Genomic DNA, 25,395 nt, shown 5'->3' with positions numbered 1-25,395 from the left:
GTGTCTAATATTTGATGCACAGCGTATAAGAAAATGTGAGCAGGTGTTGGTCTAGTCGCGTCATGTTTAATTGTGTGTAATGAGTAAAGAATTGTTTCCATTTCGATTAATCGTCATCAGATAAATTGATTATACGGATTTTTTCATTTATTGTTTTACTTCTGCTACGCCGTTCTTGGTAGTATTGTAGTCTATTCCTGCTGTTTTAATGCATCGCTTTAGAGTCAAGCTGGAGAAAGCACCGCCTGTGTCTGTCTGCCCTAAGTAATTTGGGTGTAGCTAACTGATTACAAATGCGCATCAATGCGTTCCATTCTATCCTCTGTTTTAATTTGCTCAAGTGTAGTGAATTTAAAATAAATGTCAATGCAACTGATGTAATGTTTTCCTCATATGAATAAATACCTACCAATTTGTATCGGCAATATTCAGGATTAGGTATGAGGTTTCTTTATTCTGTTTCAGCCAAATTGCACATGGTGCGTTCGTTGATTATATTCGGAGTAGTTAGCTGTTTGAAAAGAATTTATTTTCTTTAAGAAATTTCGGCATTTTCCGTACCTGAATGTAAAAGTCTTTCATGTGATTGAAGTATAATTGAGACTGCGAATTACTTTAGTGTAGGTGATGTTGATAAATTCTCTATGTGCTCTTTGAATAATTTCATAATCTACGCCAAATCTAGTAAGTAATTTTTATGCCACCCTAAAGCGAGTAATTCCATTTTCGATAGCGCTGAAATTTAATTCGTGTTCATTTGATATGTCTGCGTAATTTGGAATATATTTACGATAATAACCGGTTAATCCAAGGAAAGCTCTGATATCTTTCACCTTTTTAGAATTGGATATGAATTTATGGCATTAATTGTTAGAGGTTTTATACCATTAGGGATTACAATATTTTTTTAAGAATTTGCATTTATCCAGCTGCAATTTTAAATTTGCTTCCGCGAGTTAAATAAAAAAAAAACAAGAGAGAATGCTATAGTAGAGTTCCCAGACCACCAGATACACGTCACTCAGCTAGTGGGACGCGAAATTTCATATTTTTCTGGGATACCGATAGATATTGGGGAATAAAATGGGAAAAATATTAAAAATTGTTCCGAAGTGTGAGCTTGACCGGTTTTGCGGCACTAGGGCGTTAGAGTGGACGTGACCAAAGTTTTTTTTGCAATCAATAAAAAACTTACAAGACCAAAAAATCAAATCAAAAGTGTGGGCGTGGCAGTTTTTGTGGGCGCTAGAGTGGTCGTGTCAGGGCCACAGGGACAGAGCGACTGGCTATTGATCCTGATCAAGAATATGTATTTTTTATGCGGTCGAAAATGCTCCCTTCTACCTGTTTTATACTTTTTAAATAATCTAGTATTCAATTCGTTTACTCTACGAATAACGGATATATTGAGGACGCAAAATGTTGAGGGAACTTTAGACGACAATGTCTACTGTGTGCGTAAAATAAAATAAAAGCGATTAATTAAGCATTTTTATTCGTAAACTGTGCTTTTACAATTCAATTTATTGAGCCACAGAAATTTAGACTATTTTTGAAAAGCCAGTCCAAATTAGTCCTTTGTTGGATTCAAAAAAAGAGCTCGAGTCGTCGTTACATGGGCGAATTTAACATTTCATATGTTTTAAATGTTTAAATACAAATCGATACAATATATATATGTTATGAAATCACGAAAACGAGTATTAAAAATGTATTATTATGAATAATGTTTATAAATGTTCAATCTCTGTTGTTGTTATGCAAAAAAGGAATAATGTAATGTATTATGGGCCCCTTCTGTCGGCCTAAAAGTTTTAGGTTCTTAGTTTGATTAGTTTTACATTATAAGGTATTTTGCTCTTAGTAAACGCGGTCCATGTTGTTTCATTTCAACAACACCAAATACAATTTTAAATAAATTTAAAAATTAAATATTTAAAGTAAATGCGTAGTGCTATTTATAATTTCTTCATATACATATGTTCCTCGGTAAATTGTAATCTATTAATTATCTTATCTCTATTATTATTATATTATCCTTTTAATTATGATACGATTATCGCACAGTTTTTGTTATTTACAATTTTAGGTGAAAGTAAATGATTACACAGAAAAGGAAAGAAAATAGTAAAATAAAACATGATAGAATGAAAATGTCGTGTTTCCCGATTAGCAGATACCCGTTACTCAGCTACTAGAAGTGCGAACGCAAAATTAAATCATTTTTTATCCCATCGATAGACATTGGGACATTCAATCCTAAAATGAGATAGGATTACAATAATTTGCAAAACGGTACGCGTGACAGTTTTCGCGTTTTGTACATAGGTGCAGGAGTGTTTTTGGAATACCAATAAAAATTTTCAAGACAAACAATAAAACGCAGAAAAATCAAAACATTTTTCAAATTGTGTGCGTGGCAAACAATTTTTTTGTTGTAAAATCGATAGAAATTTACAAGTCTAAAAAAAACTATTCTAAATAATCATACTATTTTTAAAAAGAATGGGCCGGAGAGTTTTGGGCGGTTTGTGGACGTTAGAGTGGACATGACGTAAAGATTTTTCGGCATATGAACAGAAATCTTGGTAGAAAAAAATTTTTTAATTCGATTATCTGGAACATGTGAAGCCAAAGGAAAAAAATGTCCGAAATAATCAAAAGGGAATTACGAGGGCCTTCGCCACAAGTTACTTCTACTCACTAAATACGCATTTTAAGGTCGTCTAAATGTTGAAGTTTCATGTTGATGTTTTTCAATCTTCATTCTTTCGGAATTTGTAGGCCCTTTTTATATCGCATTCAGTTTAATTATCACTCATGTCATTCTTGTAATGAATTGTAGACGTTATATGTACCCACGCGAGCTTTTCGCTCGTACTTTTCTATGACCATTAACTTCTTTAAATTTCAAAATTTTATAATTTTTCTAGGATATCGATAGATACTGGGAAATAAAATGAGAAAAAATTTTAAAATTGTTCAAAAGTGTGGGACCGGTTTGGCGGTTTTAGGGCTTTAAAGTGGGCGTGGCAAAAAGTTTATTGGGAAATCGATAGAAATTTACAAAACTAATTAAACTATGAAAAAAGGCTTTTTTTTAGGGCTTTAGAGTTGATATCTCGACATTCATTCGGTCAGACGGACAAGGCCAGACCAACCCGGCTATTGATTCTGATCAAGAATATGTAAACTTTGTATGGTCGGAAACGCTTCCTTCTGCCTGTTACATACTTTTCAAAATCTAGTATGACCTTTTACTCTACGAGTAACGGATATAATAAGTATAATAAATATAAATATTTGTAAGATCTGCCGCGGAATTTCTTTGCGACTGATGAAGGAAGTAACGAAAATTGGTATATTTATATATTTAATATATATATATTTCCTTATATCATATTCTTTAGACTGAGATCTCTATATAGCCTCAGTATAGTTGTTCTATTATACATGCGTGCATTGTTATAGAGTATAGTAATACTATACTTCTTTTTGACCCAGCTGTAAGAGCCTTTAACGAACTCAAAGAATTAGTTCAACCAGATTATAACAAATAATTCATTTGACAACAGACGCATCAGATGTAGCTATCGGAGCGGTTTTATCACCGAATAATAAACCAATTGCTTTCATATCTTAAACTTAAAATAAACCGAATAACTTTTCGTCACAAATAAAAAAAAGAATAGTTAGCCATAGTTTGGGCTCTTAAAAATCTCAGAAACCCAAACCAAACCAAAGATCGCCCTATTAAAGTGTAAGTCGTGTGTATTCGGTTCACTTTTCACTTGGATCCATTTAAGTTTAGCGTGTTATCACGGCACCATATTTAAAAGCTATCTAGATCGGATTGTAAGTACAAATAACAAGAAAAGTCCTTATGCTGAAGGTATAAATTAACATCGTCTGCGTACAGAGGTACACGTGAATGTTTTATTACTAAAAGAAGGTCGTCAATAAATAAAGTAAAAAAAAGTGAACCAAAGAATTATATCATTTAAGTAGGCTCCGTTGCGTCCTGCCATTTAGATAATTCTAAATCCAATTTTTTTTTTTTTTTTTGCTTTTATTTATTGAATCTTCTTGTATAAGAACTAACAATAGGTTTAAAAATCTTAACTATAACAAGTAATAATAATATTTATTCGCTGGGTTGGTAGGTCCTTTCGCCGGAGACGGGAACGGCTGCTGAGCTGGATTAGACCTCGCGCTAGGTGGTTGGGGTGCGTGTGAAGCTTGCTATGGTATTTTTCCTTAAGTTCCGTGATTGCGTTGGTAACTGATGGGATATTTAAGTCTCTATGGATGTCTTCACTCCGAACGTACCACGGTGCCCCAGTGATGGTTCTCAGAATCTTTGATTGTGCTCGCTGAATGATGTCAATATTGCTGTTGCTGGCATTGCCCCATAACTGTGAGCCATAGGTCCAGATTGGTTTCAATATAGAATTGTAGAGCAAGACCTTGTGATCTAGGCTGAGCGGAGAACCAGAGTTGATGAGCCAGTGTAAGTTGTTGGCTTTGAGTTTAAGTTGGGCTTTTTGGCTTCAATGTGCCTGCGCCATGTGAGTCTTATGTCAAGGTGTACTCCTAGGTACATTACCTCATCTGCTTTCGGGAGTGGTATGTTGTTCAACAAGAGCGGAGGACAGTCTTGTCTGTTTAGCGTAAACGTCACGTGCTTGCATTTTTGCTCGTTTACTTTTATTCGCCAGTCAGAGAGCCACTTCTCAATGTCGATGAGGTACAGTGCCAACTGTGCTGTTGCTTGGATAGGGGACCTTGAACGGCTAAGGATAGCTGTATCGTCGGCAAATGTGGATACCGTTAAGCGACTATTTGTAGGGATGTCGGCTGTATAGATGAGGTATAAGGTTGGCCCAAGAACGCTGCCTTGGGGGACTCCAGCCTCAATTGTATGAACAGTGGAAGTGGCAGTGTTGCACCGCAACTGCAAACTTTCTGTCATAGAGGTAAGACTTTAGAAGTTTGTGTGTGCTTTCGGGTAGGGATGTTTTAATTTTAAACATTAGGCCGTCGAGCCAGACTTTGTCGAATGCTTGGGATACGTCTAAAAATACTGCTGTACAGTATTCGCGATATTCAAATGCAGTTCTTATTTCCGTTGTAATACGATTCACCTGTTCAATGGTTCCATGGCTTTCGCGAAATCCAAATTGGTGGGCTGGGATTATATTGTGGTATATCAGATGTTGATTAAGTCGGATCAGCAGGCATTTTTCGAATAGTTTCGAAATGCATGAGAGTAGACTTATTGGTCTGTAAGATGAAGCGACTGTGTGGTTCTTACCAGGCTTTGGAATCATTATGATCTTCATCATCTTCCATCGTTGTGGAAAGTAACCAAGTTTGGTGATGGCATTAAAGAGCTTGGTTATGTAGCGAACTGCAGAATGTGGCAGCTGGATGATCATTTCCGGTGTTATAAGCCGGGGGATTTTTTCGGGCTGAGATTGTCTTTGATTATTTTAGTTATTTCTTTAGGACGAAACACAATTGGGGTGAGTTGCTGATGGCGGTTTACGGGATAGGACGGTAGCGCGAATGTGCTAGTAGCCTGGTTTGGCGTGAACACATTTTGTAGATGAGCGGCAAATGTGGTGGCTCTGTCTTCATCACTACGGGCCCAGCCACCTGAGGAATTCCTTATCGGCAAAACGGTTTCAGTCGGTGGGCGAAGAGTTGAGTGGGCTCGCCACAGTGACTTTTGTTTTGTGCCTGTTGGTGTGAGTTGCTCTATGTATCGTCGCTGATCGTCGTCCTCTTCTTGTTTCAGAGCGTTGGCCAGTTTCCGTGTGGCTACTTTTAGCTTTTGTTTTGCAGTTGGGGATCTGGAAGATTGCCATTCTCTGCGTAAGCGACGTTTTACGTGGACGAGTTGCTCGATTTGTACGTTGGTCTTCTTTGAATTAATTGCATTATTTGTTATTTTGGGTGTTGCAGTAAGAGCTGCTGCAGTAAGGATGGATTGCAATGCACACGTGCAGCTCTCTATATCAGATTCAGTATTGAGTTTTGGGCTTAGCTCAATATGTGAACTTATATATTTTTTATACCTGAGCCAGTTTGTTTTGCTAGAGGTCAATCTGATTGGTGGTTTCACGTTTTCTGCGTATCGGTGAATTAGTACAGGCGAGTGATCAGATGACAGATCCGGCAGACATTCAGCTTTAACCAAACTGCGGGAAATATTTTTCGTAACTGCGAAGTCGATCAGGTCTGGCAGCTTATTGAGGTCTGATGTCCAGTATGTAGGACTCCCGGGGGAAACATGGTCAAGTTTATTAGTGGCTTTTATTATCGTCTTATAAAGCTGTTTTCCTTTTGGGTTCACAAGTCGCGATCCCCAGTGAGTATGTTTAGCGTTGTAGTCGCCTGCTGCAATGAAGTGTGGCCCTAGTGCTTGGAAGAAATCCAGGAATTGAGCTTCTAATACTGTGAAACGGGGGGGCAGTATACGGCCGCTAGTGTAAGGAGAGTGTTGTCATCCAGCTGAATGTTGATAGATGTGGCCTGAAGATGATTTTCCGCAAATTCTTTGTAAAAGTGGTGCTTCATACGGTTCCTTATGAGTATGGCGGTGCCACCGTGTGCTTTTCCGTCGGGATGATTTGTACCGTAGAAATGGTAGTCTCTTATTTGAAAATTGTATTTGCTTGTGAGATGAGTTTCCGAAAGAAGCATTACGTCGATATGCTTCTCATGTAGGAATTGAACTAGCTCAAGTTTACGCTGTGAAACGCCATTGGCGTTCCACGTAGCTATGCGTAAGGTAGCCATTATTTATTTGATTGTTGGGCTACAAGCATTTGTATCAAAAGGTTTTGATTACGCATCATGTCTTGAATGGTGGTCTTCATAAATGTCATAAATTCCATCATGCTCTGTTGTAAGGCTTGCATCATAGCTTCAGTTTTTGTGTCCTGCTGCGCAGTTATAGTTTTGTTGTGTGTCTAATTTTGTGTGCACTTCATGTGGAGTTCGGGAATTTTGGGTTGGAGGCGTCATACCTGATTTTAAAACGTTTGCAAATGTTGTCTTGTTAGTGTTGGATGTAGGCCAGGGAGCGAAACTTGCTGCTTTCGAGAAAATTACTTCAGGATTTGTCTCTGATGGTATCAGGGTAGTTGTTCCTTGGTGTGCCCGCGCCGTGTTCATTCTTTTGTGAAGACGGATTTTCAGCTCTTTGTAGATTGGACAGCCTCTGTAGTTTGCTGTGTGATTGCCCCCACAGTTATTGCATTTTTTCTCGCATGCATTTTCTTTGTTATTTTGACACTGTTTGGAGTCGTGGAGATCTCCACAGACTACGCACACCGGGCGAAGTGTACAATATGACCTCGTGTGGCCATACTCTTGGCAGTTTGTACATTGTACAGGAGCGTTACGTTTGTGCGGCTCTTCTACCGTGATCCTACGGTGCAGAAGGAGCTGGAGACGGGCGTAACATCAGACTCAATGCCCTTCAGGACTACTTGCAGGCCCTTGCTGCTTTTAAGCTGGTAGGTGTAGAAGCCTATTTTTTGTGCGGTAAAATAGTTTGTGACTTTTCTGTAGTCGTCCTCCGTTTTCGTCTGAAGGTTGATTTCATTGATAGTACCTCTTACGATATGAAAGCTATCTTTCCCAATAAGGCCAATCAAAGTATTTACAAGACGGCTTGTGCTCTTCTCGCGGATGTATATTGGCGGAGGCTTTGTTTTCTTCGGTTCGATATCAACGGATCCCAGCGGCACGTCCTCAGCGGTATCTACCAGCAAGGCAAATCTGTTGGTATTTGCAGGGGCTACATTTTTGATCAAGGTAGAGTTGTCGCGTGTATTTTTCGGCTTGTTTTCCAAATCTGAATTTTCCGGGCTGAGCTTTCGCTTTATTGTAATGTAGCGGTCCATTCCAGTCTGCCAAGTCGACTAAGCTTTTTTGTTTACGTTTTCGTTTTGTTTTGCTGGTAGTGCAGCAGTACCGTTTATTGCTTGCGGTTTTGCTTTCGCTGACTTAGTCAGACCGTGAGCGGGTGCAGCCGATGACGAGGTAGAGCGGGCTGTCGGTCTGTCTCCAGCTGTTGTAGTTGGAGGTAGCGGGGCTTCTGTCGGAGCTAATAGAGCGGGAGAGCAGGAGCGCGTTTTTTCATGATTTGTTGGTAGAAGAAGGTTTCTTGGGCTATGGGTTATTGACCGCTCGATGTCTGCGTTTGGGGTTGTCGGTGAGACGTAGGAGAAGTACGCGTTGTTGCGTTGAATTGAGAGCCGGCGTTCGTCATGCTCGCGCTGACGCTGAGCGCGAGTGTCCTTCTGACTCATAGTTTTATTATTTAAGATAACAAATCACTATATATTTAAGCGATCTTGCATCGCATAGAGCGTCTCTTTCGCTTTCGGATTTTTTATTTAGTTTATTTTATTTGGCGTTCACTTCACTCAAAACAACCGATTTTGTGCGGAGCTCGATAAAAACGTCTTCACACGTCGGCGATCGAAATCAAACCAATTGAGAAGATCAACATAGATTCAATATTTTTCAAAAAAAAAATCTCTAGTATACTCAGTATGCGCAGCTACAAAATCGACCACATCTGAATGCGAAATCTAATGTTTTTTCATTCCAGGCCAAATGGCCTATCTACCAAAGTCGAAATCCTTTCAAAAATTTATTTGCCGCCGATCAAAATTAACACATTACTCAGACAACGGGCGCATGCATTATTCATATAGCACAAGAACACCATCAGACATTGACTTTGATGTCTACAAGGAATTTGAGTAGGTGTCTCTCCATCTCTGATCACCTCCCATTGATAAAAAAAGCTTATTGGAAAATCGGTAGTTACATACTGTTACATACTTTTCAACGAATCTAGTATACCCTTTTACTCTACGTGTGACGGGTGTAATTATTATTAAAATCCCTGAGACCTCACACATTTCCTCAAAGTACGAGGCTTTTACGCTTCTAAGCAGCAGTTAACCAACTTGTTAACCGCAATAAAATCTGCAAGTCTGTTCAGCTATTTGAGCAAGTGGGCGATTCTCAAACCGCTTCAGGCCACCTTTGTCTTCGTGGTGGCGTTTCACCACTTTACCACTCACCACTTTAGATCTGATATGTTATGATGAACGGTATATCCACCTGACGATCAAGAATATATATATTTTATATGGTCTGAAACGCTTCCGTCTACCTTTTACATACTTTTCAATGAATCTTTTATACTCTTCATTCACTATACGAGTAACAGATATGAGTACATTTCTTTTTTTCATTGCTCACATTTTTGTTCTTCGTTTTGTAGGTGTAAGCAGGGGCGTGGCCAAAGTGTTTTAGGTATACAGATAGAAATTGGCAATAAACATAGAAAAATCAAGACATTTTTCAGAAGTATTTTTTTTATATTTTTTTTTATTATATACGGCACGAAAATGAAATCTTCTAAAGATACCATCTATCATCCTTAGATGGCATGCACGATTCATAACTCTCAGCTGAGGGATTATGCCTACGTACTAAACAAAAACCTTGCCCCGCCAACATACGGTAGTACTCCTTATCTATCGTTCCGATTGGCCATCTCGTCCTTTCGGACACGCTTCATCATGGTGACGATGATCACGTGAGCCCCATCCCAAACGATTTTGTCCGCCATCATAGCGGCAACCAGGCCTCTCGGGCTGAGAGGTGACCCAGTGAGCGCCTCTAGTTTCGCCCTCTCCTCGACGAGTACTCTGCGGCTTCCACTGCGTCTGAGCAGTAGAGGCACTGGGCAGTATCCACGTGGCGGAACCCAAATAGGGACCCTCGGAAACAGCCATGGTCCATGAGGAACTGGGTCATGTGGTAGTCCACCGTTTTGTGTTCGCAATCAGCCCACTCCGTTAGTTTGTACGTCCAACGTCCTCGTTGCGACTCTGGCCACCTGGTCTGCCAAACTCCTCGAAGCCACTCTCGGATCTCTAACTGGGTATACCCCTCACTCGCTAGGTATTTGCCCTTTATGCCCAGGTCAATGGGTGTAATGCCTAAAAGAGCGTGCGCTGCGTCGTCCGATATGGTTCTAAAGCCTCTGATTAGCCTGAGAGCCATTGTCCGTGATACTGCGCGGGCACTATCCAGGTAGGTTTTTTTTTGGTGGTAACGCAGCTCCAGATAGGGGCGGCGTAAAGCAGCGTTGCCTTTGAAACCGCCACTAACAGTCTCCTAGCCGGCAGTCTGGATCCTCCCACGTTGGGCATGATTCTCGCCAAGGCTGCTGCTGTCATTGCCGCTTTTTTGCTGGCATACCTTGCGTGAGCCTTGAACGAGAGCCTTCGGTCTATTAGAACACCAAGGTATTTCAACGTTTCTGCTGAGGCGATTTCAACTCCTTTGACTTCCACACGCATGCTCTCAACGGACTTTCTGCTGCTCAGCAGGACTTCTTCGGTGTTATGCGCAGCTTTTCTAAGTCCGACTTTCTCGAGCCATTCTATGTCCTGGATCTCCGGTATTGTCTTGGCGACCGCTGTTACCGCAACGTCGTCGGCGAAGCAGTGCAGCTCCACACCTCTGGGCTTGCTAATGCTCAGTTTTCCATCATACATAATGTTCCACAAGATCGGTCAGAGTACCGACCCTTGGGGAACACCTGCGGAGACTTGGTGGCTTCTTGGACCAGCTTCTGTTACGTACCATAACACACGGTCCCTGAAGTAGTTGCCAATTACGCCTCGTATATAGCCGGGAATGCCCATTGCGCATTGCGCCGAGGATATTGGCCCATCTCGCTGTATTAAATGCGTTCTTGACGTCTAGCGCGATGATGGCACAGTACTCCTTACTGCCGCCTAACCATCGGTTAGAAGTGTGAGCGGGGTGGCTTGTGGGTGTTAGAGTTGGCTTCGCAACATTTGGAAACGTACTTGCGCAGCGTTTATTTCTCTGGAATCTGCATGCTTAATCTTAACATTCTAGCTTTTCAAGTTCCTGCGATCGAGATGGTTATACGGGCAGACGGACATGGCCAGTTTGACTCTGCTTTGATCCCGATCAAGAAAATGTATACTTCATATGGTCCTTCTTCCTTTTCAAAAATTCGAAGAATGGTAAGAAATAATTTTGCGCTTAGTAGTAACGAAATTATTAAGCTGCTTCGGATCACGTGAAACTGGACCTTAAATTGGGTTAAATAGTTATAGTACACTGAACTTTAAGAATAGTACAATTAAAATTAATTTTAATTTAATTTTAAATTTTAGAAATGATAGAATGAGAACAGAGGTGGGCAAAAGTATTTACAAAAAGAGCTTTTTTTCAAGTAGTTGACAATTGAAAAAAAAGCTCATGTAAATACTTTTGAAAAGAAGGAACAGAAAGAGACCGTTATAGGTCGACGGATTACTTGTAGACGCAATGGCTAAAATAAATATTATTATATTACATATATTCTATATTATTATAGAATATTAATATGTAATGGCGACTGAATACTATACAGTTCCCGATAGACAAACTTTAGGAACTTTGCGCTCAGTTGTGACATTCTAATTAAGGTCATAATAAATGCAAAATTATGCAGCGGGAATATACTAGACTGGATGCAGCCGTTATCAGGAAGTTTTCGGATAATTTGGTTATCGTAAATAGAGTGACTTCCGCCGATGGTCTTGAGTTTCCGTTCTATTTATTTTCTAATAAAATAGTCGTGAAAAGTTCGTGCCGTTGAGAAAACATAACCCCTACGGGCGTGAAAATTTTGTTAGTGCTTAAAAATATTATTAGAGTCAGTTTTCCTCGTCACAAAACGAAGTAATAGCGTAAATGTAATAGCGAAAAAATTTAATTTTTCAATTATACACCGGCAAACAAAATCATGGAAGCTAAATAGCAAAAGTAAATAAATTTATAATTTTTTAAATTTTTTTTTTAACTTTTCTTTTCATATGATTTAAAAGAAAAGAAAAAAATCGAATGGATACACTACGAACAATTTATTGGTCCCTAATGGTGTTGTGGAAGTAGACAACCCACTCTCTTATAGATTTATTTTTATTTTTTTCCTTTTTTGATTAAAGAAACCGATTTAAGAAAAATAATAATTCATCGAACATATATATAATTACAACTTCGCGGTTTGTTGGTTTATAAAAAAAAGTATTTTTATTGATCAAAAACTTAAGCGAATGTCGGAGACAAATTCACGTCTTACACAATTGAAGTATGAATAAAATCTAAATCTAATTTGCAAAGCGAACGCTTAGCAAACCCTTGGCTGAGCTTATTTACTTCTTCATATTGAGCGTACATAGGCTCTCATTTATATTTACGTTAATTAGGCGCTCTCTTGAGTGGATTGCGCATGGATATAGATCAGCCGAGTTTGAGCTACGTGGAAAGTTTTGACCCTTAAAGCTGTGTTAGCAGTTTCGACCCTCTGGTGGGAGTCGCGAATGCGGCTGCGGATGTTTATGTCTGTTGGATTGGGTGCCTTCTTGAGTGGATCACTCATGGGTGCTGATCAGCCGAGAACTTGAGCTGCGTAAGCGATTTTGACCCTTTGGTGGGAATAACTGATTCGGCAGCGGATGTTAATGTTTACATTAGGGTAGGCTGGATTTGTTATTGTCACCAGAATTTGGGTTCTTATTGGATACATGATTTTATGACTTATATCCTAAGGCATTCTATGATTTTGTGTATGGCTGTTCCTATGTGGTTATGTATGTGTGTGTGTGTGTAAGTATATGTGGTCTTATACTATGGCACATATGCTACTATATATATATAGAGAATATATATAGAGAAGGGAACTGAAGAGCTGAATCATAGGAGAATGTAAATAAATAATTTTTTCCTCCTCTTAAATATATTTAGCAAACCGGCCTTCGCATCCATTTAATTATAACTTTTATAAATTTTAATTTTTTTGAATTTACGTCAAAAACAAAAATGTTTGGAAATTTTTCTTAATTTTATTAGCCTTGTAAATTTTTATCGATTTTAAAAAAAAAAACGTTTTGCCGCGACCACTCCTACGCCTCATTTTAGAACAATTTTTGGATACTTTTTCATAATTTTATTTGTCGCGTAATTTCTAATTCTATTTAATTTCCATCGATTTTTCAAAAAACTTTGTGCCACAGAAGCTCTAACGTTCTAAAGCCGACAAACCGGTCACAACCACCCCCACGAAATTTTTTAAGTTTTAAGCTCTAATTTTAATCGCCAATATCTATCGATATGCCAAAAAAATTATGAAAATTCGCGATCGCATTAACTGAAGTACGGGTATCTGATTTTCAGGGAGCTCGACTATAGCATTCTCTCTTGTTTCTCATTATATTCGCGAGAAACACAACACAATTTCGCGTTTTACTTCCACTAACTTAGTAACGGGTAGTTGGTGACCTCGACCATTCTTTCTTAACCCTCCCCCCCCACTATATCTACCGATATTCCAAAAAATATATAAATTTCCCGTTTACACTTCCAGGAGAGTAACGGGTATCTGAGAGTCGGGGAACTCGACTATAGAATCCTCTCTTGTTATTGTATAAAAACTTAAACCATAGGGATTTTTAATTTTTAATGTTTTATAGATGGCTAGTGGTACACGAACCCTATTTATACTGACAATACTTCTAACTGCGCCTGGATTAGAGGTAAGATATCAAGCTCAATTGTAGTGGCAACTGAAAAAAATTAATAACTATCAGAATTTTAAGATTATTGTTCGAGGTCAATTTATTTGGAAATGTAAGAATCTTTATATCAAATATAGTATATGTATTATAACTTCATTCGACTACGGATTGCAATTTACTGATCCATTATGCAAAAGCGAAGTTCTAGTCAGGGGTTGCCCGACATAATTTAAAAGGGGACATACGGCGTTGCCAGTAATATTAATATTAATCAACACTCCTTCTCAAAGATGTATGTCTAACTTTACAAGCTCAAACTGAAAATAAACAAATTCAATGCAATCCCATCATACTAACAAATTTAACATGTTTAACCTTACACAAGTTTTAGTTTTAGCACATATGAATCATACTCTCCGTTGGAAATACTCGATTTTAATTTTTAAATTCTTGTACAAATCTCTTTTATGATGACACCTAATGTCTATGCGCTTATTACGCGCATGAAGTTTTGAGTTCTTTGCAAGAAGGCTCCGCTTCTTTAGCTGCTGACGAAAGCGCCACATATTCCGCCTCCGTAGTACTCAGTGGCACGACCGATTGCTTCTTGGATTGCAGCGAAGAAGGACCTCCCACTAAGGGACTTCCGATCACTGCTATCTTTAGCCCTGTCAGCGTCGACGTAACCATGTAGTTATGCAACTTCAGCTCTGTGGTGCCCTTCAAATATCGCAATATTCGTTTAGCACCCACTTCATGCTCCTTGTTCGGGTCGACATTCCGTTGTGCAAGCTTCGTTACGGAATGTAGGATATCTGGTCGGGTTGTCATCGGTCGCGATACATCAGTGAGCCAATGACTGATACGCCTTTTGGTTGACACGCTGGCAGCTTTCTTCATTACATTTTACTTAAAAGACTGCCTCCAAGGGTAACGCGTTCGGCTTACAGTTCTGCATACCGTGCTCATTGCTAAGACTCTCAATAAACCATTTGCGGACAATATTGACTGCCAAGCTCACCATTGCGCTTGATTTCCCATGAGATGTTCGAGAACGCCGCTATCGACCACATCGAATGCTCCAGATACAAGCGCCTTCACATTGTACAGTTCTTGTTTGTTCGAACTATTAGGTCCATCCTTTCGTGTATATATGAAAGCTTCACTAACGCAAGGAACAAAGCCAAGTCCTTGAAGCACCTCGTCCAACTTCTCGTTTCAGATACGGCCGCTTTTTTGAGACGTACAATGACATGTGACAGATAAATCGTAAGGATGTTAGGGGCCTTCGCAGAATGCGGGATGGGACGCAGATAGCCTCAGTGCTATTGAACGCGAACGATGCGATAGCCGACCTAAAACAGCGCACCTTAACCGTTGGATGGTCAAGGTATCGCATTACCCAGAACGATCGGCCCACGAGATGCTACAGGTGTCTGGGCTACGGACATCGATCAGCAACCTGCAAGGTGACTGACAGGGCAGACTGCTGTCTAAGATTGGGTTAGAGTGTGCACAAGGCAAGGGGTGTGTTGCAGCACCAAAATGCCTGATCTGCAGCAGCGGGGCGGACAGAAACCACCCGACGGATAACTTTGCGTGCCCGGTGTACAGAGCGAAGAGGCACCATAATGCGCGTCCATATAAGCGTAATACAGCTCAAGCTGGAAAGGGACAATCCTCCATGATCCTAGACGAGTCAGGTAAATCAGCTATCAAGTGTTGCACCTCTCTCCACGTCCAGGAACTGGCTGCTTCACCTATGTGAGGTACTGAATATGCGAAGATAAAACATGTGCATATGCACAGCTGCTATGCTCCGCCGAGCGACACCCCCCATCAGTTGGAGGTCTTTCTAGATGTTCTTGTGGACCATGCGAGAGGGCAAAGCCCGAAGATCATTGCCGGTGATTTTATTGCCTGGGCAGCGAAATGGGGCAGCAGTGTATCCAACTACAGAGGCTGAGCAGTGATAGACGCCATGGGAATGCTGGACCTGATACTGCTGAACGACGGACGGAAGCCGAGGTTTAACAACGATAGGGGTACGTCTTTTATTAACGTTACCTTTGTCAGCAGAGGGCTGGTGGATAACTACAACTAGATCCATGACGTCGTAACGCTGAGCGACCACGTTTTGATTTCCTTCAGTCTCTCCCGTTGCACGCCTTGGAGACGGCAGAGTAGAACAGCCGAGCAAGCATGGGACACTAGGAAGATCGATGAGGTCATGCTGGCCTATCAGATCAATTCTCTGGAAATCCCAAATGGCGATGCAGAGAGTATGGTTGGCCTCATGATTATGCTTGGTAGAATTTGCGACGTAACCACGCCAAGGAAAAAGAAGGTACACCGCAAACCACCTGTGTACTGGTGGAGTGCCACCCGAAGCCAACTACGGTCTGATTGCCTCAGGACTAGGAGAACGGCGCAACGAGCCAGAGGCAGTACCCACCACGCGGAGCTCATGGAGGCTTTCAGAAGGCAACGCACAAGTCTCAAGCACGGCATAGCGGCTGCCAAAGCGCGGTCGTATAAAGAATTGCAGGATAGTGTAGACAGTGATAGCTGGGGACAAGGTGGAAAAGCCAGAAACTAGTCCTGTTGCCGAAAGACAAGACATCTACTGCCTACTGGATATAGTTGGAAAACTGTTCGAACGTATCCTGTATACTCGTAGAGGCAATCACCGAGAGCATCAACGGCCTAGGAAGTCAGCAAAATGGCATCCGGCTCACAAGACCAAGGCAGTCCTACTTAGCAGCAGGAGAAAGGTGGAGAATATGCTTGCCCCCGTCAATGGCACACAGGTGACCTCCCAAGAGTACCTAAAATACCTGGGTGTAATGATAGACCACAGACTATCGTTCAAGGGTCACGCGAGTTACGCCAGGAAGAACGCAGCAGTCACAGCCTCTTCATTGTCTAGACTCATGCCCAACGTCGGTGGCCCAAGACATCCGGCCAGGAAACTGCTGGTGGCGGCAGCAAAGGCCTCGCTGCTATACGCTGCACCAATCTGGAGCAACCCCACTTACAGGGGCTCATACCTAAAAGGAGCGCTCTCGGTGCTACGGTCCATGGCCCTCAGTCTCGTTAGAGGATTCAGGACCATATCCGAAGATGCGGCGCTATGGCTGGCAGGCCTGCCGCCAATTGATCTGGAGATCAAGGCTCTCAGCCCGGCTAGAGGCACACATGTGGCTACTGGGTGAGTGGCAGAGCAGATGGCAAACGTCGCGACGGGGGAAGTGGACTTACCAGCTCATCCCTGAGTTGGCGGCTTGGGCAGAGTGCCAACAAACAAATGCTTGGACTGCCACCTAACCCAGATCCTTACGGATCATGGCTGCTTTCGGACTTATCTTCTCCGGTAGAGTCACAGGCGTCGTGGGTGGCGGCGGGCGATGAATTCTACCTCAGCATTCCCGGCTTGTCGTAAAACGCGACTAAAGAGTGAAAGGAGGAGCCCTCATGGACTACACTGAAGGAAGGGAGTGCGACTTGGCCTCACATTCTGTGCAACGAAACCATACCTTGACTGGTAGTCCCGGTGAGCGTGCAAGGACTGAAGAGCATGCGAAGGTTTTTGTTTTAGTACGTAGGCATAACTCCAATAGGGCTGTCCATTATTTTCGCTTCATTGTTTTCAAATATTACTTTAAGTCCATGTTTGTTGGCTTTCGCGACAGAAGTGCACTTCAGTTCTTTCACGTACAACACGTCGATTAAATCAAAAGATCGCTTGCACCAGTACAAGCGCACAGTACCACGACCTTTCGCACAAATGGAATTATTTCCATTTTATTTATTTTCTTTATTCTCACAACATTCTATAAACATCGAGCGAGCACAACACAAGTGGGCGGTTGCACCACTATCCAAACACCACATTTCTTGTGCTAGCTCATTATTCGTAGCCACAGCATGATGCTCGCAATCGGTTTCCCGTCTTTGGCGTCGAACTGCGCATTTTGTTCTACATACAACTGGCCATAATTCAGTATGTTTCAAAACGCTTTTCATTTGAATAGCCCATGCACTATAATTGTCATCGTCTAGCTTTTCTATGGCGAACTTTCCTGAATTCATTTTAAGCATTACTTGTCCAGAAAGTCCAGAATAATCGCGCACGAACAATTCATTTTCACAAGATTTGCTAAAAACACGTGTTTTTCACATACTGAGTCTGCCAATACATAGATATACATACTCCTTTTTACACGTTGCTTGGGCCCATAACCTTTTCGAGGTCAATTTATTAGGAAATGTAAGAATCTTCACTTGATATAAAGTATATGTATTATAACTTCATTCGACTACGGATAACGATTACACAAAAGCGAAGTTCTAGTCAGGGGTTGCCAGACGTAATTTAAAAGCGTTTACAGCATTGCCAGTAATATTAATATTCTCAACTCTCTTATAAATCGCACGTTGAGATGATTTTCCTTGGCCTATGCGTGAGCTTTCTTTCTAGTTCTTTTCTATTCGAGTCGTTCTGGCTTCGCTATCCGCGAATTTACACTGAGAGAAATTTTCTGGATAAATTACCTCTGCAATGATTAAGTAGATTTAAAAGAAGCGTATAACCATGTACGCGAAAAGAAAACGTATTTTATATTCCTTTTATATTATTTAAATGATATATTCTCATTGTTTAATATTTAATATCTATTTAGTGCGCGTTTAATTTTCTGCTTGCTTATGGCAAAGAAAAGATAAAAAAGAAATATGAAAGTATGTGTCTGCATATTTCCAAAGTTTTTGTAAAGTACGGCACGCTTTCGTTTAAGTTAAGATCGGGAGATCGATCTTTCGCCGAGGATAAAAAACCAAGTTGTACCATTTTAAATAACTTGTTACTAGAAATCATACTAATACAACAAAGAAATAAATGGTCTGAAAAAAAATATTCTTGAACCATTAAAAAAAAACCTTAAAAATATTTATTTAACAAATTTTATTAAAAAATATAATGTAAAACGTTTTCGAATTTAAAATATACGGTAATTTTTCTTGATAATTTCCCGAGTGTTGTACCTAAAGAAACCCAATTTCCACACTGGGAACAATATATTGATGATTGGATAATATTTCTACAGTTAATAATTAAATATTAATTGTAGTCAAGCTGAATTAACACGTCAAGCACTCCCTTATTTTTTTCTATTTATTTACAAATTGAAGAAACTTATAGGAAAATAATTTATTAAAGAAAAAAATATAACTTAGTTACCGCGCTGGATCTCGGGCTCGACCCGGCCAAGGGCACGGTGGTCGAACGGTAACGGGCCGTTCGCAAAAGGGGAAATTGGGGGATCCCCGCGGTCTATAATGGGACGGCAAAACACGCGAGGAGCCATACGTACGCGAAGATAGTCGAGGAGAGTACGGTGCGAGTCGTGCTGTCATGACGCGGCCGCGCAGTCAGACAGTCGGAACAGAGTCCGAAGGCGAGATAGTAACCAGAAGATCGCAGTCAGTTAGAACGCACGGAAAATGTGACGGTCAGTGAAAACAGACAGTAAGAAGTTTGGGCTGTCAGAAACGCGCAGGACACAGTAGGAACGACTTTTATACTAGCTCCTAAAATCTTTTGTCGCAAGCATGCTTTATTCTAGAATCCCTTAAATAAATAAAGTATCTGTACAGGCAAGAACACCAATCCGAACTCCGACGAGCTAGAACTGGATTCTAAGCCGTGCACCCGCAAGCGCAAGGTGTCTGATATTTTCCATGTTATTTCGTAACTTGTTACAGGATGTTAAACATTAAAAAAACAAGACAGAATGCTAAAGTCGAGTTTCCCGACTATCAGATATCAGCTACTCAGCTAGTGTGAATGTGAACGCAAAATTTCATTATTTTTCTGGGATAACGATAGATATTGGGAATAAAAATTTACACGACTAATAAGAATATGAAAAATATCCAAAACATTTTCAAAAACTTGGGCGTGGCAGTTTTGGGCGGTTTTAGGGCGTTAGAGTGGGCGTGGCAGTTTTGTGCGGCTTGTGGGCGTTAAAGTGGGCATGGTAACATGGGCCAACAAACTTACGCTGAGTCTTTGTCTCTAGAATCTGTATGCTTAATCTCAACCTTCTAGCTTTTATAGTTCGTACAGGGCAGACGGACAGATGGACATGGCCAGATCGACTCGGCTATTGATCCTGATCAAGAATATATTTATATTATGTGGTCGGAATCGCTTCCTTCTGCCTGTTACATATTTTTCATCGAATCTAGTGCACCCATTTACTCTACGAGTAACTGGTGTGATTATTATTAAAATCCCCAAGGCCTCACATATTTCCTTAAAGTACGAACCTTTTACGCTTCTAAGCAGCAGTTAATCAACTTGTCAACCGCAATAAAATCAACAAGTTGTTGAGCTGTTTTGAGCAAGTGGGCGATTCTCAAACCCCTTCAGCCCAAGACTGCTTAAGCTAACTAGGAAGCTATGCCTTGGCAATAATGTGTTGATATTTAAATCAAATCTGGACCCGCCAATGACTTATCAATATGATGCATCAATTTGGCTTTAGACTTGTGGACGTTAGAGTAGACATGGCAACAAACTTGCGGTGCATCTATGTCTCTAGAATCTGTATGCTTAATCACAACCATCTAGCTCATATAGCTCCTGAGATATCGATGTTCATATGGACGGACAGGCAACTGGTTTTGTGCCGGTTCTATTTCATGTTGTGGTTCGTGATTATTTTTTTCTTGTTTTCTGAATTTAATATATAAGAAGGTTAGTCGATTTAGTGTACAAATTTTTCATAGGACAAGAAAAGCAATAATAAAAATAATTTCAATTATTATGTTATATAAAATGTGGTATTATTTTCTGAAAATAATTTTAAAATTCCATTATTTTCTAACATTTTTATCTTAGTTTCAATAATCGGTAAATACAATGAAGTTAAATCAAATTCTAGGCTAATCTTAACTTTATTTATTTTTATATCGCCATTTAGTTCTTGAAAATTGTGTGATTTGGTTTTTTTAGTTAGATTCCATGTAAGTATTATATTTGGTTTGGTTTTGGTATGGGATAATTTCCTTTGAGGGAGTCGGTATAAAATTACAAATTGGATTCTTACCCGTAATTATATTTTTTAATGCATTCATTATTAACATTTTTTTGTCTTGATTATACATTTTATTATCATTTTCAAAATATGTTTGTTAATCTGAATGTAATATGGTAATGGTATTGATGGTTTTTTGGTTAATAGGGATATGTGAAATGAGTAATAATTCGTTATATTTTGGTTGTTAATGCTTTCTAGCTTGTCGCAATTGAGTAATTTCGAATTAAAAAGCCCAAGACGTGAAAATTGGATGCCTTTTTCTATGTCTTCTTTGTATTTGGTATTGAGCTTCTTCAGTATTATATTCACAAAACTTACGACATTATTTAGTTTATGAAGTTGAATTGAATTTTCTGCAATTAGATCTATTTAATTATTCATTTTTACTCTATAATTTTGCGCCCAGTTCATTCATTTCATTTCATTTGTTTTAATTCCTATAGTAATGAATTTTGTAAATATTTCATTCTGAACGAATCGACTGCACTTATTAGAATTGGATTGCGTGAGAAGAGTAAGTAGCCAAGGTCGGAAACTGGGTTGGTTATTTGAATTTGTTGACTGTGATCCGTGGTGAATATTAGAAACAACATCATTATACACAAGGTTCCTGTGGAAGTTTAACAGTATTAGTTATCTTTGGCTTCTTAAATTGTGTTTTGTGTATCTAGTGTCAATATTAAATTCCTATCGACTTTCATTTACTTCTTCTATTTTCTTTTTCTTTAATTTTTTGTGTGTCTAATATTTGATGCACAGCGTATAAGAAAATGTGAGCAGGTGTTGGTCTAGTCGCGTCATGTTTAATTGTGTGTAATGAGTAAAGAATTGTTTCCATTTCGATTAATCGTCATCAGATAAATTGATTATACGGATTTTTTCATTTATTGTTTTACTTCTGCTACGCCGTTCTTGGTAGTATTGTAGTCTATTCCTGCTGTTTTAATGCATCGCTTTAGAGTCAAGCTGGAGAAAGCACCGCCTGTGTCTGTCTGCCCTAAGTAATTTGGGTGTAGCTAACTGATTACAAATGCGCATCAATGCGTTCCATTCTATCCTCTGTTTTAATTTGCTCAAGTGTAGTGAATTTAAAATAAATGTCAATGCAACTGATGTAATGTTTTCCTCATATGAATAAATACCTACCAATTTGTATCGGCAATATTCAGGATTAGGTATGAGGTTTCTTTATTCTGTTTCAGCCAAATTGCACATGGTGCGTTCGTTGATTATATTCTGAGTAGTTGGCTGTTTGAAAAGAATTTATTTTCTTCAAGTAATTTTGGCATTTTCTGTATACCTGAATGTAGAAGACTTTCATGTGATTGGAGTCTAATTACAATACGTTGAACTCGGCGTATAGAGCGTATAAACTAACAATTTTTAATAGGAAGAGGCTGCGTTTGGTGATGGTGGTATTAATTTTTGCTCTGTGTGCTCTTTGAATAATTTAAAATCTACGTCACTGTCAATATAAATGGCGGTTCTTCTATAATTAAAATAATCAACTAAAGTTTGTTTGGCCCTTTCGAGTGTGAATTATGAGTATATATAATATTATTTTATATTATATTATTAAATGCCCTACTCTATTTGTATTGGACTTAACGATCATTTATTTATGTTTTTTTTTTATAGTTTATTGGTTTTCTGTTAAATAAATAAGGTTGCTATTGTCTTCTTCTGCACTATGTTAAGTAACTTCGCTATGGTGATTTTCTTAAATTGTAATTCTTGAAAATGCATCGGCACCTAAACTTTCTTTGCCATTAATGTAATCGATTTTAAATTAATATTCGTTTAATTTGGCTTTCCATTTTTGTAGCTTTACATTCGGTCCCTTTAAGGTATGCAGCCAAATGGCTGATGGTCACTAGCAATGATAAACTGTCGCCCTAGTAAATAATTTTTTTTTTTTGTTATTTTTATTGTTTATGTTATTTAAAAGCTGCCCTTTTGGGCAATGATTAAATTGTTGCTCATAAACTTAGCGGTGAGTATTTTACAAATATGTGTCTTAGTATAGTATTGGGAGAAGGGTTGGGATAAGGAAAAGGATAGTGGTAAATTCAGTTGGTTTCTTCCATGGGGAGGTCTAATGGGTGAGATCTTTAAAGTCTCCTTATACTTTGACTGTTGTCCAGTAGGTTGATCGCTAGAGTGTTTGGGTGGCTGTGCAGTTTGTCTATGTGTTTGGTACTGACTTTTTTGATGACCTCATTGACCCATGGTATGCCTAGTTCTTTGTGGATGGTCTTGTTGTCGTGGTATGGGTGGGCTCCTGAAGCCAGTCACAAGGCCTTATTTTGGAGACGTTGTGTGGCTCTACGGTTAGAGTAACTAGCAGTACCCCAGAGTTGAATACCGTAGGTCCATATTGGTTTTATGATCGTTTTTTAGACCAGCAACTTTAGCCTGGTTTTCAGCTTTTATTGCCTGCCGATCAGCCAATAATATTGCCTAATTTGTTCTTCTGCTTGCTTCCGTTTACGCCTGTCGAGTGTCATCCATAAGTATTTCGGCATTGGTTCAACGGGTATAGAGACTCCATTTAGGGAGACAGGCGGGCAGTCTCCTCTACTCAAAGAGAAAGTAGACTGTGTGGATTTGTCCTCATTGACGGTAATATTCCATCTGCGCAACCAAGGCTCGATAGTATCCAGCTGAGTATGTATGATTTCTGAGACGCTCATTTCTGTTTCCGCTGTTGCCATAAAGGTAGTGTCGTCAGCGAAGGTTGCCACTGTAAGCCGCTCGTCCGAAATGATTGGGAGGTTGGACGTGTAGATGGTGTATAATATAGGACCAAGAACGCTGCCCTGTGGCACTCCAGCATTGACGCTTCTTATAGAGGATTTAGCCTCACCACATCTCACCAAGAAGGTCCTGCCCTCAAGATAGGATCGTTGTAGAGTGAGGTGCTGATGCGGCAGGCTGTTATGTTTTTTCCAGAAGCCCTGGGTGCCAGACTCTGTTAAACGCCTATTTGACGGACAGAAATACAGCACAGCAGTACTTTTTTTCTTCAAAGGCGTTGAGGATAGTGCTCACTAGTCTTTGACATTGCTCTGGTGTGGAATGTGAGCGCCTGAAGCCAGCCTCTTTCAAGTATTTTGCCAGTAAGCTAATCAGACGGTAGGAGGCGAGATTACCTTCAGGCTTGCCAGGCTTGGGTATGAGGATAACTTCCGCTCGTTTCCATGGTGTGGGAAAGTGGCCTAATTGGAAGCAGTTGTTGAACGCTTTTGCCAGCAGTTGAATAGCAGGGAGAGGTAGGAGTTTTATGGCAAGCGCTTCGATGCCGACATTTCCCGGGGACTTCTTTGCTTGGAGGCTTTTGATCTCATGTGCGACCTCCTCAACTGTAACTGGCTCTATATTTGTTTGGCTAGGATTTGGTTGCTCAATTGCGCGTATCGTGGCCTCTCTTTTCGTACGGAACACCTCATTATGGGAGTAAAAACATCATTAAGATGATCAGCAAATGCTCTTTGCTCTTTCTGCTCTTTCCAGATCAGTGCGGCACCATATCCCGTTTGCTCGCTGGACTGCAACAGTTCTTTTAATTGGCCTCCTTATATGTCGTATATTGCCATAGGTCATGCTAAGGGTCTCCTGGTCCCACGAGACCAACTGCAACTGTGCCTGCAGGTTTTTTGCGTCTCTGTTCAGGAGGCTTTTGTCCCTCGGGTTCCTGGATGCAAATCAGACTCTTCTTAGACGTCTCTTCTCGGTCACTAGTGCTGCAATTTCAGGCGACCAGAGATGCGGCGTCAATTAGTTCAGGGGTGGTGAGATCTTGATCAGGGTTGACTTTCTCTGATAGCCAATCAGTATAAACATTCAAATTTGTGCCTTTATTGAACATTTTCTGCCGAGGTGCTTTTTTAAATACTGGGAGGTTGAGATGTAACTCCGTTGCACTATGATCGGAGAGTAGATCCGCGTTCGAGGAGCATGAGATTTTACTGCAATCAATACCTTTGGAGAGTGCGATGTCGAGGATATCAGGTTATTTCAAGAGGTCGCTTGGACAATATGTCGGTTCTCCACAAGAGTGACAGTCAATCCTTCTGTGCTGAATGCATCTAAAGAGAGCATTTCCATTAGCTTTGTTGGCACGGCTTCTCCACCATTTGTCTTTGGCGTTGAAATCTCCTGCTATGACGAATCTCGCTCCCAAGTCATTCATTAGCATGTCGAATTGACTCTCAGTTACCTTATGTTTCGGTGGTATATAGGCCGCAGCAATTGTGGTGTTTCCAAAAACGCTGGAGACGTTTACCTTGGCGCACTGAACCCAGTCCGATTCCAGAGTTCATTAAATTTAATGCCTGATTTAATAATGATTGGCGCTCCGCCGCGGGCGCTGCTACTAGGATGATCTGCGTGGATGATATTGTATCCATGTAGTTGGCAGTATGATCTGCTTGGGAAGTGGGTTTCGGAGATGAGTTGGATGTCGATGCAGTTGTGTGGACAAGCCTGGGCCTGCACATAGCCTTCTGGAACGCTAACCCAGAAGGCTATGTGCAGGCCTATTTGCAGATCTTTGACAGGATGGATGCCGGGCAGAGGTTGCTCCCTTGATTGTGTCAGGTTTTGAGTGACCATGTATTGCAAATGCAAAATTTGTTAATATTAATTTTATACCC

The 25,395-nt window shown here is 40.2% G+C and overlaps 1 protein-coding gene across 1 annotated transcript in view; it reads left to right on the top strand.

Moving 5' to 3' along the window:
* Window positions 1–1,842: 1,842 nt before the first annotated feature.
* CG40470 (uncharacterized protein) overlaps window positions 1,843–25,395 on the top strand; it is a 146,551-nt gene continuing 122,998 nt past the window's right edge. Inside the window, exons 1-2 of the mRNA NM_001043170.2 lie at window positions 1,843–1,989; window positions 13,593–13,655. Of these exons, the coding sequence (NP_001036635.1) occupies window positions 1,945–1,989; window positions 13,593–13,655 (108 nt within the window). The 5' untranslated portion in view covers window positions 1,843–1,944. The remainder of the gene's footprint in view (window positions 1,990–13,592; window positions 13,656–25,395) is intronic.

Source organism: Drosophila melanogaster, chromosome 3L (assembly GCF_000001215.4).
Source record: "Drosophila melanogaster chromosome 3L".
NCBI lineage: Eukaryota > Metazoa > Arthropoda > Insecta > Diptera > Drosophilidae > Drosophila > Drosophila melanogaster.
The sequence above is the reverse complement of the archived record's forward strand: the minus strand, read 5'-3'. Positions and strand labels throughout refer to the sequence as shown.